Source organism: Anas platyrhynchos, chromosome 1 (assembly GCF_047663525.1).
Source record: "Anas platyrhynchos isolate ZD024472 breed Pekin duck chromosome 1, IASCAAS_PekinDuck_T2T, whole genome shotgun sequence".
Classification (NCBI taxonomy): Eukaryota; Metazoa; Chordata; class Aves; order Anseriformes; family Anatidae; genus Anas; species Anas platyrhynchos.
In genome coordinates, this window is record NC_092587.1 from 146,267,831 (window position 1) to 146,280,887 (window position 13,057).

A 13,057-nucleotide genomic window follows, 5' to 3' on the forward strand; every position below is an offset into this window, starting at 1 on the left:
GGCATAGAGATGTAATTTTCATGGAAACAGTCTAATGAGAGAACATATTGAATGCATTCTAAATATGGCCATCCAAATGGTCTTATTGATGAAAAGAGTCTCAAATGAGGGACGAAAATATGGCAGTATAACTTACTCTTCCATGTCCGTAATTTTGTTGAGTAACATTCCTTGGGCATTTCACAGCTTTTAAGTCAAATACTATTTTCAGCGCTTTTTCTGGTGAGATCATTAATACAACCACTTCATCAAATATATGTTAATTAATACCCACCCTCCAAACACTAACCATAGGGTCTGGAACTTCTTCCCACACTACGGTAAGAAATACATCTCCAGATGTTAATGATTAAGGCATTAAAGGGTAAACCCAGCACCCACTTCCGCAGCTGCCGAAGCTCCCACGGCAGTAAACTACTGTGGTTACATTGCTGAAGAGTGTGGGTGGATTGGAAAGGGCCCTTCAGCGTGTGTGCACTTCTGCACAACATGGGAGCCAGATCAAAAGGGTTTCCAGCACAGGCAATTTGTTGGCTGTGGATGGTGCAGGGCAGAATGGATGAGTACTTCCCACGCAGGAGGCTACGTGAGAGGTGGAGAGCAGATGTTCTCTAACGTGGTTACCTTGGGTCCCACTATGGGCTGGGCATGGCAGCCTTCTCATGTCCTGGGTCCTAGCTTGGATCAGTCCTTCTAATCAGTCTGATTGAACAATATTCTCATAGATCTCTGAAGCAACAGGTACCTCTACTGATGTGAGTGTTAATGAGAACCACATTTAACAAAGACACATTTCAAATCCAAATGTGCTGACTGGAGAGACCATTTCTAGAAACATTAAAGAGGAAGTTAGGAAGGATGCTTCCTTCGCTTTGCCTGACCAACTTCTCCTCTCTTCTGGACTGGGACTGGGTACCTGTCCTTATTCTAGATGGGCATTAGATGTAAAGAACTGTCACTCAAACCTGCAGTAGGCTAAAACAAGGGCTGGGGGCAGGGGGGGGGGGGAGAGATTTTTAAATAAATTGCAGTTTTCAGTTCAATCTCCAATTTACATGTTTGAAAGACTTACAGTGTTAACATAGTAAGCACAATTAAATAGATATTGATGTGAATGAAGTTACCTTTAAATGTATTTCAAAATAATTTCAAACTATTTTCTTGGATATGGTTTTCTAGGCATAACTATTTGTTTACTTGTTCAGGTGCCTCTTTTGTTAAAATTATCTTCACTACATAGTCTGAGAGTATGTCAAGATTTAACACTTGCTGGACAAGTCAGCATGAGATCTTGAATTTACTGACTTCCATTGCTACAGGCTGATAGCATAGAATCATAGAATGGTGTAGCGTAAAGACCACACGGATAACATGGTTCTTTCAGGATCAGTAACTGCTACCACTTTATTGATGACATAACTTCAACTCTCTCCTGTTGAGGACGTAACTTCCTCTCTCTCTTATGGAGGGCATAAATTCTTCACTTATTGAGGACAGGCTCCCTTCTTATACCATTTGCCCCACAGCAGTACTTTTCCACTAACTATTCATTGGTCAACAGCTTTGCCCAGCAACAGCAAATACCCAGCAACTTCCATGCCTTAATGGCTGGAGAACAAGCAACCCAAGATGGCATGGCGTCTCCGAATCACCCTTCTTTGTTCCTTCTAAACTCTTTACATTCCTCATGGCCTCATCATTAAGAGTCTGATGTTATCACCAACCATGGGGCTTGTCGACCCCCATGGCCACACTCCCACAGAATGGCTCAGGTTGGAAGGGACCTTAAAGATCACCGAGGTGAAACCCTCCTGCAACAGACAGGGATGCCACCCACTAGATCAGGTTATCCAGAGCCCATCCAACCTGGCCTTGAACACCTCCACGGAAGGGGCATTCACAACCTTTCTGGGCAACCTGTTCCAGTGTCTCACCACACTCTTCCACATTTTTAAATGACCAACATTAATCTGAGGTTGTTTTGGCTTTGATCATATTAGGCAAGCACCTATTTCTTGAAAAGAAATAGGACTCTCTGAGACTCTGAGCTACACAAATAGAAAATGTCAGCAAGAGAAGCTCTAGCAAAGGCAGGAACTGTGAGAAACACTCTGTGGCCAATAACATAGGCTCAGGTGAGGATCTCAGTGAAGTAGCAATTTTATTTGCGATTGCAATGGTGGACACAAGCAGAAGCACACCTGGTAGTCACATAGCACAGTTTATATACTTTATTTCTCAACACCCAGGACCCTCCCCTGTTACCCCATTGATTGGGTAATACAGGTTCACAACCTATCCAATGCTTCACAGACAATACATGGCCTTCAGTTGCCGGCGACTTGACACCATGATTTTCACCTAATTGCTCTAAGGAGTCTGGTTGTCTGCATTTTGCAAGGTCGTCTACTAAGCTTTCTTATCACTGCAAGCATATTTCAATACCACATTCCTTACCTTTAAACAATGTAACTCTGTGCAAAAACATTTTTGTTCCCACAATTCCCCCCTTTTCTTCTTTATAAATTGGTGATTTTTGCAAAACTTTCTCTAAGGTGTAATTTGGTAGATATCTTCCTCTTCTTCACTTTCTTTGCTTTCTATCTCCTCTAATATCATCATAGTATCTTAGTAAGGTGGTGGCTCCATGGTCATTTTGTTTCAATAGTGCAGTTTCAATTAACTGCTGGACTAGTCCTCTTACACAGGGAATAATGCAACAACCAGTGGCTGTTTCTCTTTCAAATGCCAGGGTGAAGGGTATAGCTGATTGAACAACTGCACAAGTACCTCCCCAGTTAGATGGTAGGGTGGACCATAAGATCTTTCCTCCACAGTACCACCAGAGATCTGCCCTGGGGATCTCCAGTCTTGAGTAGTTTCCCATCAAGTCCTTGGTAGCATTCAAGGTCCTCGTGCACAAGGCAAATTCTCCCAGGTGCTGGGTGGCGCTCACACCCTGCCATGAGAGGCAAGCTGTATGGTTACCTACAGCTGTGGAGAATACAGGGGGAACCCTGGTATCACTATCACGCAAGGAAGGGAATAACAAAGAGAGAGACTTACAGGCCTCATTTCCCCAGGCAGTCTTCTCTTGGTACAATGCAATCATACATTGCATTCCCTGGGAGTCCTTGGTCCACCCCAATGGGAAGGGCACTATCTGGGAAATCAGTTGTCCTGAGGCACAAGCATAGCAATTGCTATGGTTGAGACTCTGGACAATATATTTGACCCATTCTATCCAGGCATTCACATCCCCATACCCTGTTTCAATCTCAATTGTTTGCCTAAGATCTTTTATTTATTTAACTGTCACAACTGCTTCATTTTGAAGAAGGCCTCTTGCTTTCTCCTCGTTTCTCCCTACCTTTGGTGACAATAGAGGGTGGATCCCATACACCTATCCTAAATCTGGCCATTGGGTCTTTCCCAGTCACATCTGCTCCGAGACCAAAAGTACAGTTAATAAGGCCATCAGCCTTATTAATTGTTATAGTTATGGGATTACATTGTAGAGGGTGACAGTTGGACTGAATGGTTCCTTTAAATATGTTAATCTGGCTCTTTAATGCCTTTAAACTATTACTTGGACTGGGTGTATACGTCCATCCTTTATAAGTGGTTATCCACCATACATTACTCCATCCTGGGCAAGAGAGTCTTTTATACAGCCCACTAGTCTTAGATTCAGGACAGAGATACTTGTTTTCACTGCTTAATTGTCATTGGGAATTTAAATCTCCACAAGCTAACACCTCACAAGCATAAAATGTGATGCTTTGTGGTATTTCGTTTTTTGTCACGTTCACCTACATCTTGACAGGGTATCCTGCTGCTCCTATTATCAGGTCTTCCTTTTTCCATGTTGCCAGCTGGCCAAGACCTTCTTTGAGGCATACAATCACCAGAATAAAAATTAATAATTGACCTCTCCCTGTCATTAGTTTTAAATCTTAGGTTTCCAAATAATTATCAATATAAAGAATAAGATGCACACTGTTACTAGAATAAAAACCCCTTGGAGGCACTCCAATTCTGTATAGTCCAGTCCTTTTTCCCAATTACAAGTCACATTTACTGGTTACCTGTGAAAATAAAAAGGTTAGCTTACAATTGTAAGCTTTTATCCTGCTCAGAGTCTATTATGAGATTTTTCTTTTTGATTTTTTTCTTTTTGATTATCACTCTTTATAAGTACATTAAAGGAGGCTGTAGAGAAGTGGGGGTTGGTCTATTCTCCCGCGTGCCTGGGGGGAAGGGGGAACAGGCTAAAGTTGTGCCAGGGGTGTTTTAGGTTGGATATTAGGAAGAACTTCTTCACTGAGAGGGTTGTGAGGCATTGGAACGGGCTGCCCAGGGAAGTGGTGGAGTCACCATCCTTGGAGGTCTTTAAAAGACGTTTAGATGTTGAACTTAGCAATATGGTTTAGTGGAGGACTTGTTAGTGTTAGGTCAGAGGTTGGACTCGATGATCTTGAGGTCTCTTCCAACCTAGACAATTCTGTGATTTTAACTTCCAACAAGTCTTCTGTAGGAACAACTTCCCAGGTACTAGGGTTGACGGATGCTTTCACTCGAGTATAGTGACTCCAACCTTTTTCTGCAGTTCTTACGTCTGTTTCAGTGGTTAGTAGCACTTGGAATGGTCCTTCCCATTCAGGATGAAGTTTTGATTCTCTCCAGGTACATATCAGGACCCAATCTCCTGCATGGAATGAATGTACAGGGAGTGTACAAGGTGGGGTTTGAGCCAAAAGTCCATGAATCCTGAGAGGTGCCAAGGAAGAAGATAATCCAAGTATATAGTTTTAAAGAAAAATATCTTTATTTTCAAAAGTAGATATCTCACTGCTTCTACCCAGGTACAGTAGTCCAAACAACATCTCATTTGGTGAAACTCCTTCATCTTTTCTAGAATCAGTTCAAATTCTGAGAACTGCAAAAGGTAAACATTTTGTCCAGGGAAGCTTAGTCTCTAAAACCTGTTTTGACAGATGTTTCTCTAATGTCTGATTCATTTGTTCTACTTTCCCGGAGAAGGAAGGATGCCATGGAGTATGAAACTCCCATTTCATTCTTAAGGTTCTCATTAATTCTTGAAAAATAGATGAAGTAAAATGACTTCCTTGATCTGAGTCTATATTTCCAACAACCCCATATCTAGCGATTATTTGTTCCAGGATTACCTTTATCACCACACTAGCTGTTGCTGATACTGAAGGAAAAGCTTCTACCCATCCTGGCAAAGGGTCACTTAATACTAGCAAGTACTTAAATCTACCTACTTTAGGTAATTCAGTTAAAATCTACTTGGATACTCTGAAAAGGTCGAAGTCCTGGCTCCCGCCCACCCAGAGGCTGTTTCTGCAGACCTTCTTATTCACTCACTGGCATGTTATACAACTATTACACACCTACTTAGCTATGGTATACATGCCTATACATATATATTTCTACACATCTATATTTTCTTAATACAGCATCACACAATGCCTGGACTCCCCAGTGGCTTCCTTGATGTAGAACAGCTAAAATTTCCCTCATTATTTATTTACCATTTCTCTCCCATCAGGGAGAATCCACCATCCTTCAGACTCCTTTGCTCCTAACTCCCTTTTTCACTGAATATTTGCTTTTCAGGTGGAGGTTTCATTTCAGGTACAAGGAGCAGCTTTGCTTCTACTTGTCATTGCAAAGCTGATTCTTTAGCCTTTTCATCTGCAATTCTGCTTCCCCATTTGAAGTAAGGAGTTTCCTTTTTGATGTCCTTTCACGTGCACCACAGCAATCTCTTCTGGTGGTAGCAGATTTTCCAAAATCTCTCTAATTAATTCTTCATGGACCAATTATTTTCCCTTGCTGTTTACTAAGCCCCTTTCTTCCCAATTTTTTCCAAATGTATGTACCACCCCATATGCATATCGTGAGTCAGTATTTATAGTTTCCTGTTTCCTTTTAACAACTTTAATGCTTGATCTAATGCATATAGTTCACAAGTTTGAGCTGACCAATTACTAGGCAGTTTTGCCATTTCTTCAACATTCCCATCTGTTCCTTCAATGATGGTATAACCATTACATCACCTCCTTTGTACTGCCCTAGAAGATCCATCTATAAACAATATTTCCCCTTCCTCTAAGGGCACCTCTTGTAAATCTAATCTTATCTTTGTCTGGTAATTTATTAGACCTAAGCAGTTATGTTCCATATTCATTGGATCTTCAATTCCCTTTGACAAGAAGAAGGCAGGATTCAAAACAGGTTATGTAGTTATAGTTAGATCATCCTTTTCCATTAGAATAGCTTCATATTTTATTATTTTGGAGTCTGTCAGCCACCTTCCTGCTTTCTGAGTGAGAACAGTCTTCTGAGTGAGAAGAGTCTTCAGTTGGTGAGGGGTAACAACAATCAGTTGTCCTCCAAAGGTCAATTTCCTGCTCTCTTCTACTAATAAGGCAGTTGCTGCTACTGCCTGAATGCATTCTGACCATCCCTGGGACACAGAGTCTAATAATTTAGGCAAATATGCTACAGGTTTCCTCTTATCTCCCCATTCTTGGGTTAAGACCCCCAAAGCAGCACCCTCACTTACAGTTATAAAAAGATAAAATTATTTCTTTAGGGCAGGAGGAGCTAAGACTGGTGCTGTAATAAGATCTTTTTTTTTTTTTTTTTTTTTAATTTTCCACTACTTTTTCCTCTTTAGTCCTGTTCACTATATTGGATTCTTCCTGCAGTAATTTGAGATATATTTTTTTTTCTGCGCATATGCCTCTATCCACAGTCTGCAATATCCAATTAAACCTAAAAATTTTCTCAATTCCTTCTTTGTTCTAGGGAGAGGAAGTTGCACAACTCCCTGAATCCTTTCAGGGTTTATTCTTCATCTACCCTCAGAGACTAAATGTCCCAAATACCTAACCTCTTTTTCTACATACTGTACTTTATCTTCAGACACTCTTAACCCATGTTCTCCTAAAAATTCAAGAGTTTGTTTGTGGCTTCTTTTACTTCTTATTTTTCTACCCCAGATATTAATAAGTCATCTACATACTGTAACAACTTCACCCCTTCTGGAATCTGAAATGTTTCTAAAATCTTTTCCAATTCTTGCCCAAACAAATTAGGGTGTTCAGTGAATCCCTGATGCAAAACAGTCCCTCTATATTGCTGTTTATGGACTGTTTCTGGGTCTTCCCATTCAAATGTAAAAATATCCCAACTTTCAGAATCCAGTGGGCATGCCCAGAAGACATCCTTTAAATCTCTAACGCTGAACTATTTGTGCTCATAATGGATTTTACTCATCAGGGAGGGTATAAGGGTTACGAACCATAGGGTGGCGCTTTCCTGTTATCTCATTGACTCTTCCCAGGTCTTGTACTAATTGGTACGGACCATTTGGATTTTGTACTCATAAAACTGGAGTGACAAACACTGTCCTTTAACAATTTACCTTTAAACAATGTAACTCTGTGCAAAAACAATATTTTTGTTCCCACAGAACACAGATGGAAACAAATGAAGTGTTTTACAACATTTTATTTCCCCAAACTATCATTTTTTAAAATGATCTAGTTACAAGATGCTGGCATACTCTATGAACTGCAAACTAATGGCTTTCAACATGAGAGTTGTAATATAATATCTATCTTTTTCTACAATTCATTTGTACTTGTAACTGAAAAATAAGATCAAGATATCAAGGAACAATTTCAGAGTTCCAGACCCTTAGCTAATTTTTGCCTTATTTGTTTTTAATAGATGGCTGACTTTTATTAAACAGATAATAATTGTTCATTAAAAATAAAAAGGAGACTTCATCTTAAAGATGTTTTCTAACTTGACACATTTCATGTTTCTCAGAAATTAATCTATGTTCTGCTACAAATAAAATTATCTCTGCTTTATTCTCTAATTAAGCCACTTACGTTCCTCTGTTCTGGAGAACACCAAAGAAAAGCCACCAACAAACATTCTTAAAATCCTCATCTGTAAATAAGTAGCTATCACATATGAGACAATGTAGAAAACTGGATGTGTATTTACATATTAAAAAAGCCAACAATTAAAGAAAAAACACTCTTCTAAGTACTCCTTTGGGTGACCTAAACAACTTACCTTGAAAAATGTACCCACTGCAATCACAGGATGATAAAACCATTGGTTTACACTCATTTGTAATGGTAGATATACAGTACATGTGCATGCGCAACCAAAGATAGTGTAGATTAAAATCTCTACAGCAAAATTGAAAGAGATAAGAAAAGTGATTGAGTATCTACAATATTTACTGAAGTAGGTAACTTGCAGAGGGAATTCATGGAATGTTTAAGTACACTGTATTTTTTCTTCACTGCTATTTGCTTCAAAAGAAACTTTTAATACATATTTTTTGTTCCATACACAGAAAGAGCTTGCACAGCTGAATGATCAGATTTGCAAGGTTCTGTTAAAAAAAAAAAAAAAAAAAAAGGAAAAAAATTTTTTTCCTTGATCTGAAATATTTTTCTGTATTTGAGTTTATTATCAACTTCCTTCTTCCTACTGGATGTCATTGCCTCTGGGGTTACCTGACCCCTGGTCAGGGTATGTTGCTTATGATGCATCACTGCCCACAGCCTTCCTGGAAAGCACTGAGGGGACCATTTCTGAATGGAGTTGCTCACCTATCTCCCAAAGGTGGTCAAGAATGTCAAACCCAGATCTGCACTGGAAGTCTGGAGGTGAGGCATGGGAAAGATGAGGCACGAGAAAGGTGAGGCTGATGGGTCAGCATCACGCTCAGTGGGGACAGAGAGAGGGCATGGCTAAGCACCAGGCTGGGGGCTTCACCCAACAGTGATGGCATTAGGCTATTTCCCACCCCAAGCCTCCAGCCCCCTGCCACTGCAGATACTGAGGTGGCAGCATTTTGGAAACACTGCTTAAAGGGCCTGACAATGTTCTATGGTGATACAAATGCTCAGGGAAACCCACAGCTGACCTGCCGCCCAGTAGATTATACACTGTGTGGTTTAAGTAAGAGAGATAATGAAGCAGAGACAGCTGACATACTCACCTTTTGCCCTTTTACTCCACTGCAGTCACATTTTCCACAACCGGAACAACCCTGAAAATAAAACAGAAATAGAAGATTAATTGTCTGAACTGGGTGACAGTCAAAAAATACAGCAACAAGTCAGGGATATCAGCAGGGTGGTCAGCACATGGAATGTCCACTTAAGCCCAAATGCAGTACTTTGCTATCTTTATACAGACGTACACTCTGTCACAGTCAAAGACGATTTAAAAAAAAAAAAAAAAAAAAAAAAGCTGTAGTTTTTACTCATTATTAAAAATGCTGTATTGCTTTTAAATCATTGTATTTTGGGGCCAGCATTTTCAATATAAATCATTATTCCAGAACACATGCATATTCTCCATCTAACAATATGAAAATCTCAATTCAAAACAACTTCTGAACTTGCCTCTAGGATTCTTCTGCATTTATACATTCAAAGCCCAACAGATTTTTTTAAATAAAATCAATCCTTTCTTAGAAGCATCTCTTTAGTACCAGTTCATCAATAAATGGCTGCACGCATACTTAATCTCTATAAATACATGTCATTGCTTTGAGGAGAAAGGAATGGGGAAACTGTATTTCATAACTTATCTCCCACAGTTAAGGAAGAAAACAGAAGACCTGAAAAATACAGTCTTTGATTCTTTTTTGAAGATGCAAAATATTGTCTATACTGTTTGGGTCTTTACTCTGAGATCTTGATATTGATTTACTCAATTTTTTAATCAGTGATTTGCAGTCTTCAGATATGAAAAAAAAAAGAAAAAAAAAGTTTTTAAAGGAAATTAAAATACTGGTATAATTACCATGGTACACTATCTAAACAAGCACATCTGCAAATACTTCACAAAATCAAGCCAAACCACAGCCTTCAAAAGGGTAAACTGCTCCTAATCTTAAACATTAGATAAGGAGACAATTGTTAATGTTTACTGGACTGGCAATGGCTATCTCCAGGGTTCTGGTCCTTTCTTACATCTACTTTACATTTCAGATGATCTCCTTTCTTGCTTTCTGTAATGCCAAACTGTAATTGTCATTATGATGGGAAATCTTCCATTTAGGAAAAGCACATTCACTGCAGCAGAAGAATGTATGCAAACACATGAGTAAAGAAAAGCATAGCCAGTCTGAATTACTTTCCAGTCAATACTGCAGAGATTCTTTTCCTGAAAGATTTTGTTTTCTCAGTACAGCAGTACCTTATGGGGTTTCTACACTACATAAACTAAAGTCAAGATGCAGTTAACTTCTACCTCCAGAAAATGTCAGTACTTCAGCATAAATGTTGACAGATTCCCAAATCTATCTGGATTCCGTGAAGTAAAATTCTGGTGGCCAGGTGGACAGGAGAATTTGGGAGAGGGGGGTCTTCATCTCAGGAGGGAAGGGCGGTGCACTGTGCAGCTGGCTTTGCTAGTCCCGACAGCTGATCTCAATACGTGAAATACTCCAAAGTGTAACTTCCCTCAGAAGTGAGGGAGAGAGAATCCTGCTTTAGATGTTTGAGGATGGGGGCTCAATGAGAATAAATGCTACTAAAAGCTTTCACACTTTTGTTCATATAAGCCACGAGACAGAGACTTGAGAGATTTGGAAGTCTGTTTGTTTATACTAAGTCAATAGTAATTAAATGGTTGAGATTTCTATCACATACTCATGAAGAGACGCTCATATTTTTGCAAAACATGAAAGCTGGTAACAGATGAGAGAAGTCAGACTAACTGATGCCCAAGTGAAAGCTTATGGTTGCTCTGTGTTACCAAAGTACTCCTGCACTCTCAAGTACATCTGGACTACTCCCTACTTCTCCTCCTCATAGTCATGAAGCAGCTGGTGAGTAACTCAGGCAGTCTATCACTTTTATAGTTGTTGTGCCCCTCAGAAACAAACTAGGAGGAAAACAAGCAAAAATGTATATCCCTGAATATTCCACTAATGCACGTGAGATACTTCATTAGTCCTAGTAAGCCATTAACTGGAAGCAGTCAGGGGCAGCATCTCTCCAGAATGAGCTCTCAGCAAGGATGCTGAGCATCCATCCCTTCATGCCTACAGAACACAGAAGCTACAGGGACCTCAGTGCTGCTGGGAAGTCAGAGCAAATGCACCCAAACTGTTCTAAATTTGGAAAGAGACCAATAAACATTCTCACTCAGGAAAGTTTGATAATACAGTAACACTTTTTAAGTACATTTACTTTTAAAGCAAAGCATCAAAGAGAACTTGGGTTTTAATGCTTAAAATAATATTACTAAAGGCTGTCCAATAAAACTAAAATACCAGCTCCTGAAGCATTTGTTGCTTTTCATGCTATCTTTATATATATATATATATGTAGATCTGCTGAGTTTGTTGTTTGATGTTAAGTTTTCTCCACATTCATATAAAGCAACAATATTCCTATTTTTCTCTTACATTATACTGTAGAAAGACAATTGGATCTGAAAACAATGCCAACACATGCTACAACGCCAACTCAGTACTGACCAGTAGGGAAAAGTGCCACTCTCTGAATAATCAACTTCACTTCTTGCAGTACATGGTTTTGCCCAGAAAAGCATTGGGCCTCCCATTTCAAGAACTGACCTTGTACAACCTCTCTTAGTTTTTCAGACCTGATGAGATCACAGCTGGAGGACGCATGCCTGCAGCTCATACTTCCTCCTCCAGCATCATGTAGAATGTTATCAGTTGTATCAACACATCCCTTAAATTCAGAAGAAGTCTGTTTTAATTGCATCTGGGAATGTAATTAAAATACGTCATTGTATCATTATAAACATCTGTTTTCAAGTTAATCCCCTCATATTTCCTTCAGCCTGTTATTTAACATGCACCATTTTAGAAAAAGGTATGTTGCTATTTATTTTCCGTTGGGTTTTGTTCTTAAATCTGGCATGGCCAGAAGAATGGATTTGTGCTTTCAGGTCTCCTTTTGTGCTCCCAAAAATGACTCCATTATATTCCATTTTTCCTGTTTCTTAAGCCTCAGTTTAGAATAGCATAAGGTAAAAAAGGTACAGAGCATCAGGAGGCACAGCTGCATAAAGTCCCATTTGCAGTCAAGTGCTGTAACCTACTATGCCAGAGCAGGCCACCTGTACTCCAAAATTCCATGTTTATTTTACAGTAGCATCATCTCCTACTGTTACTGATTGTAACCTTTATAAACAGATGGAAGATTGGCTAACAATGACAGCCTCTACTGGATAACATTATCTGCAGCTACTAATGCCTATTTTTGAATCTAAAGGATGTGATAAGATTCTGCATATGCTAGGAAGAAGTATGAACTTTTTCCTCCTGGTCATCTGGGAAGATGGGAGGGACAGACTGGAAAAAAGCTTATGGATCAAATGTCAGTTTAAGGAGGTCAAAGGGGCATTTAAGTAATGAGGTGGGAAACTGGGAGAACAAGATGTTTACAGCAGGTACAGGAATAAGGATTTGTGTTAATTTGACCTACTGTGCTTACAAACATCTATACTAATTCACTGCAGTCTCCCTTTATTTGACAGTAAGAAACAGGCATTTCTGGGCTGGGATTCATCTCACCTATTTTGGATGTTTGCTTTCAATGTCAATGAATCACACCTTGGAGGACAAAGCAGGAGAGACCGAAATAAGCAAGTATGGGCTACATATGAGAACAAGGGTAAAAATGGAGAGTGAAGTGCACACACACAGACGATTAGAGGGCTAAGGGATACAGAGGGCTACAAGGATGGAGAATTATAATATCTCCTCATTCCTCAAAAAGTATTGTAATTTAGCTGAGTATCTTCTGAACAGTGAACATGGAGATCTGCATTTCTGAAGCTCATTTAGGAATGACTTATGAACCTTGCACAATCAAGTCCTAAATGGGAAACTTCATCCTGAAGGAAAAATGATAATCATCTCAAGGTAAGTGAGATGAAACTATGCAAATTATTTCTGTTACTTGAAATTGTTCTGATTTAGAACAAGTCTAATATGAAGAAT

At 39.4% G+C, this 13,057-nt stretch overlaps 1 protein-coding gene across 2 annotated transcripts in view; it reads right to left on the reverse strand.

Moving 5' to 3' along the window:
* Positions 1 to 13,057, reverse strand: part of COL4A1 (collagen type IV alpha 1 chain) — a 128,481-nt gene that overhangs the window by 70,730 nt on the left and 44,694 nt on the right. For both annotated transcript variants that reach the window (XM_027444310.3, XM_072031892.1), the window contains exon 2: positions 9,065 to 9,115. In XM_027444310.3, coding sequence (XP_027300111.2) covers positions 9,065 to 9,115 — 51 coding nt within the window. The remainder of the gene's footprint in view (positions 1 to 9,064; positions 9,116 to 13,057) is intronic.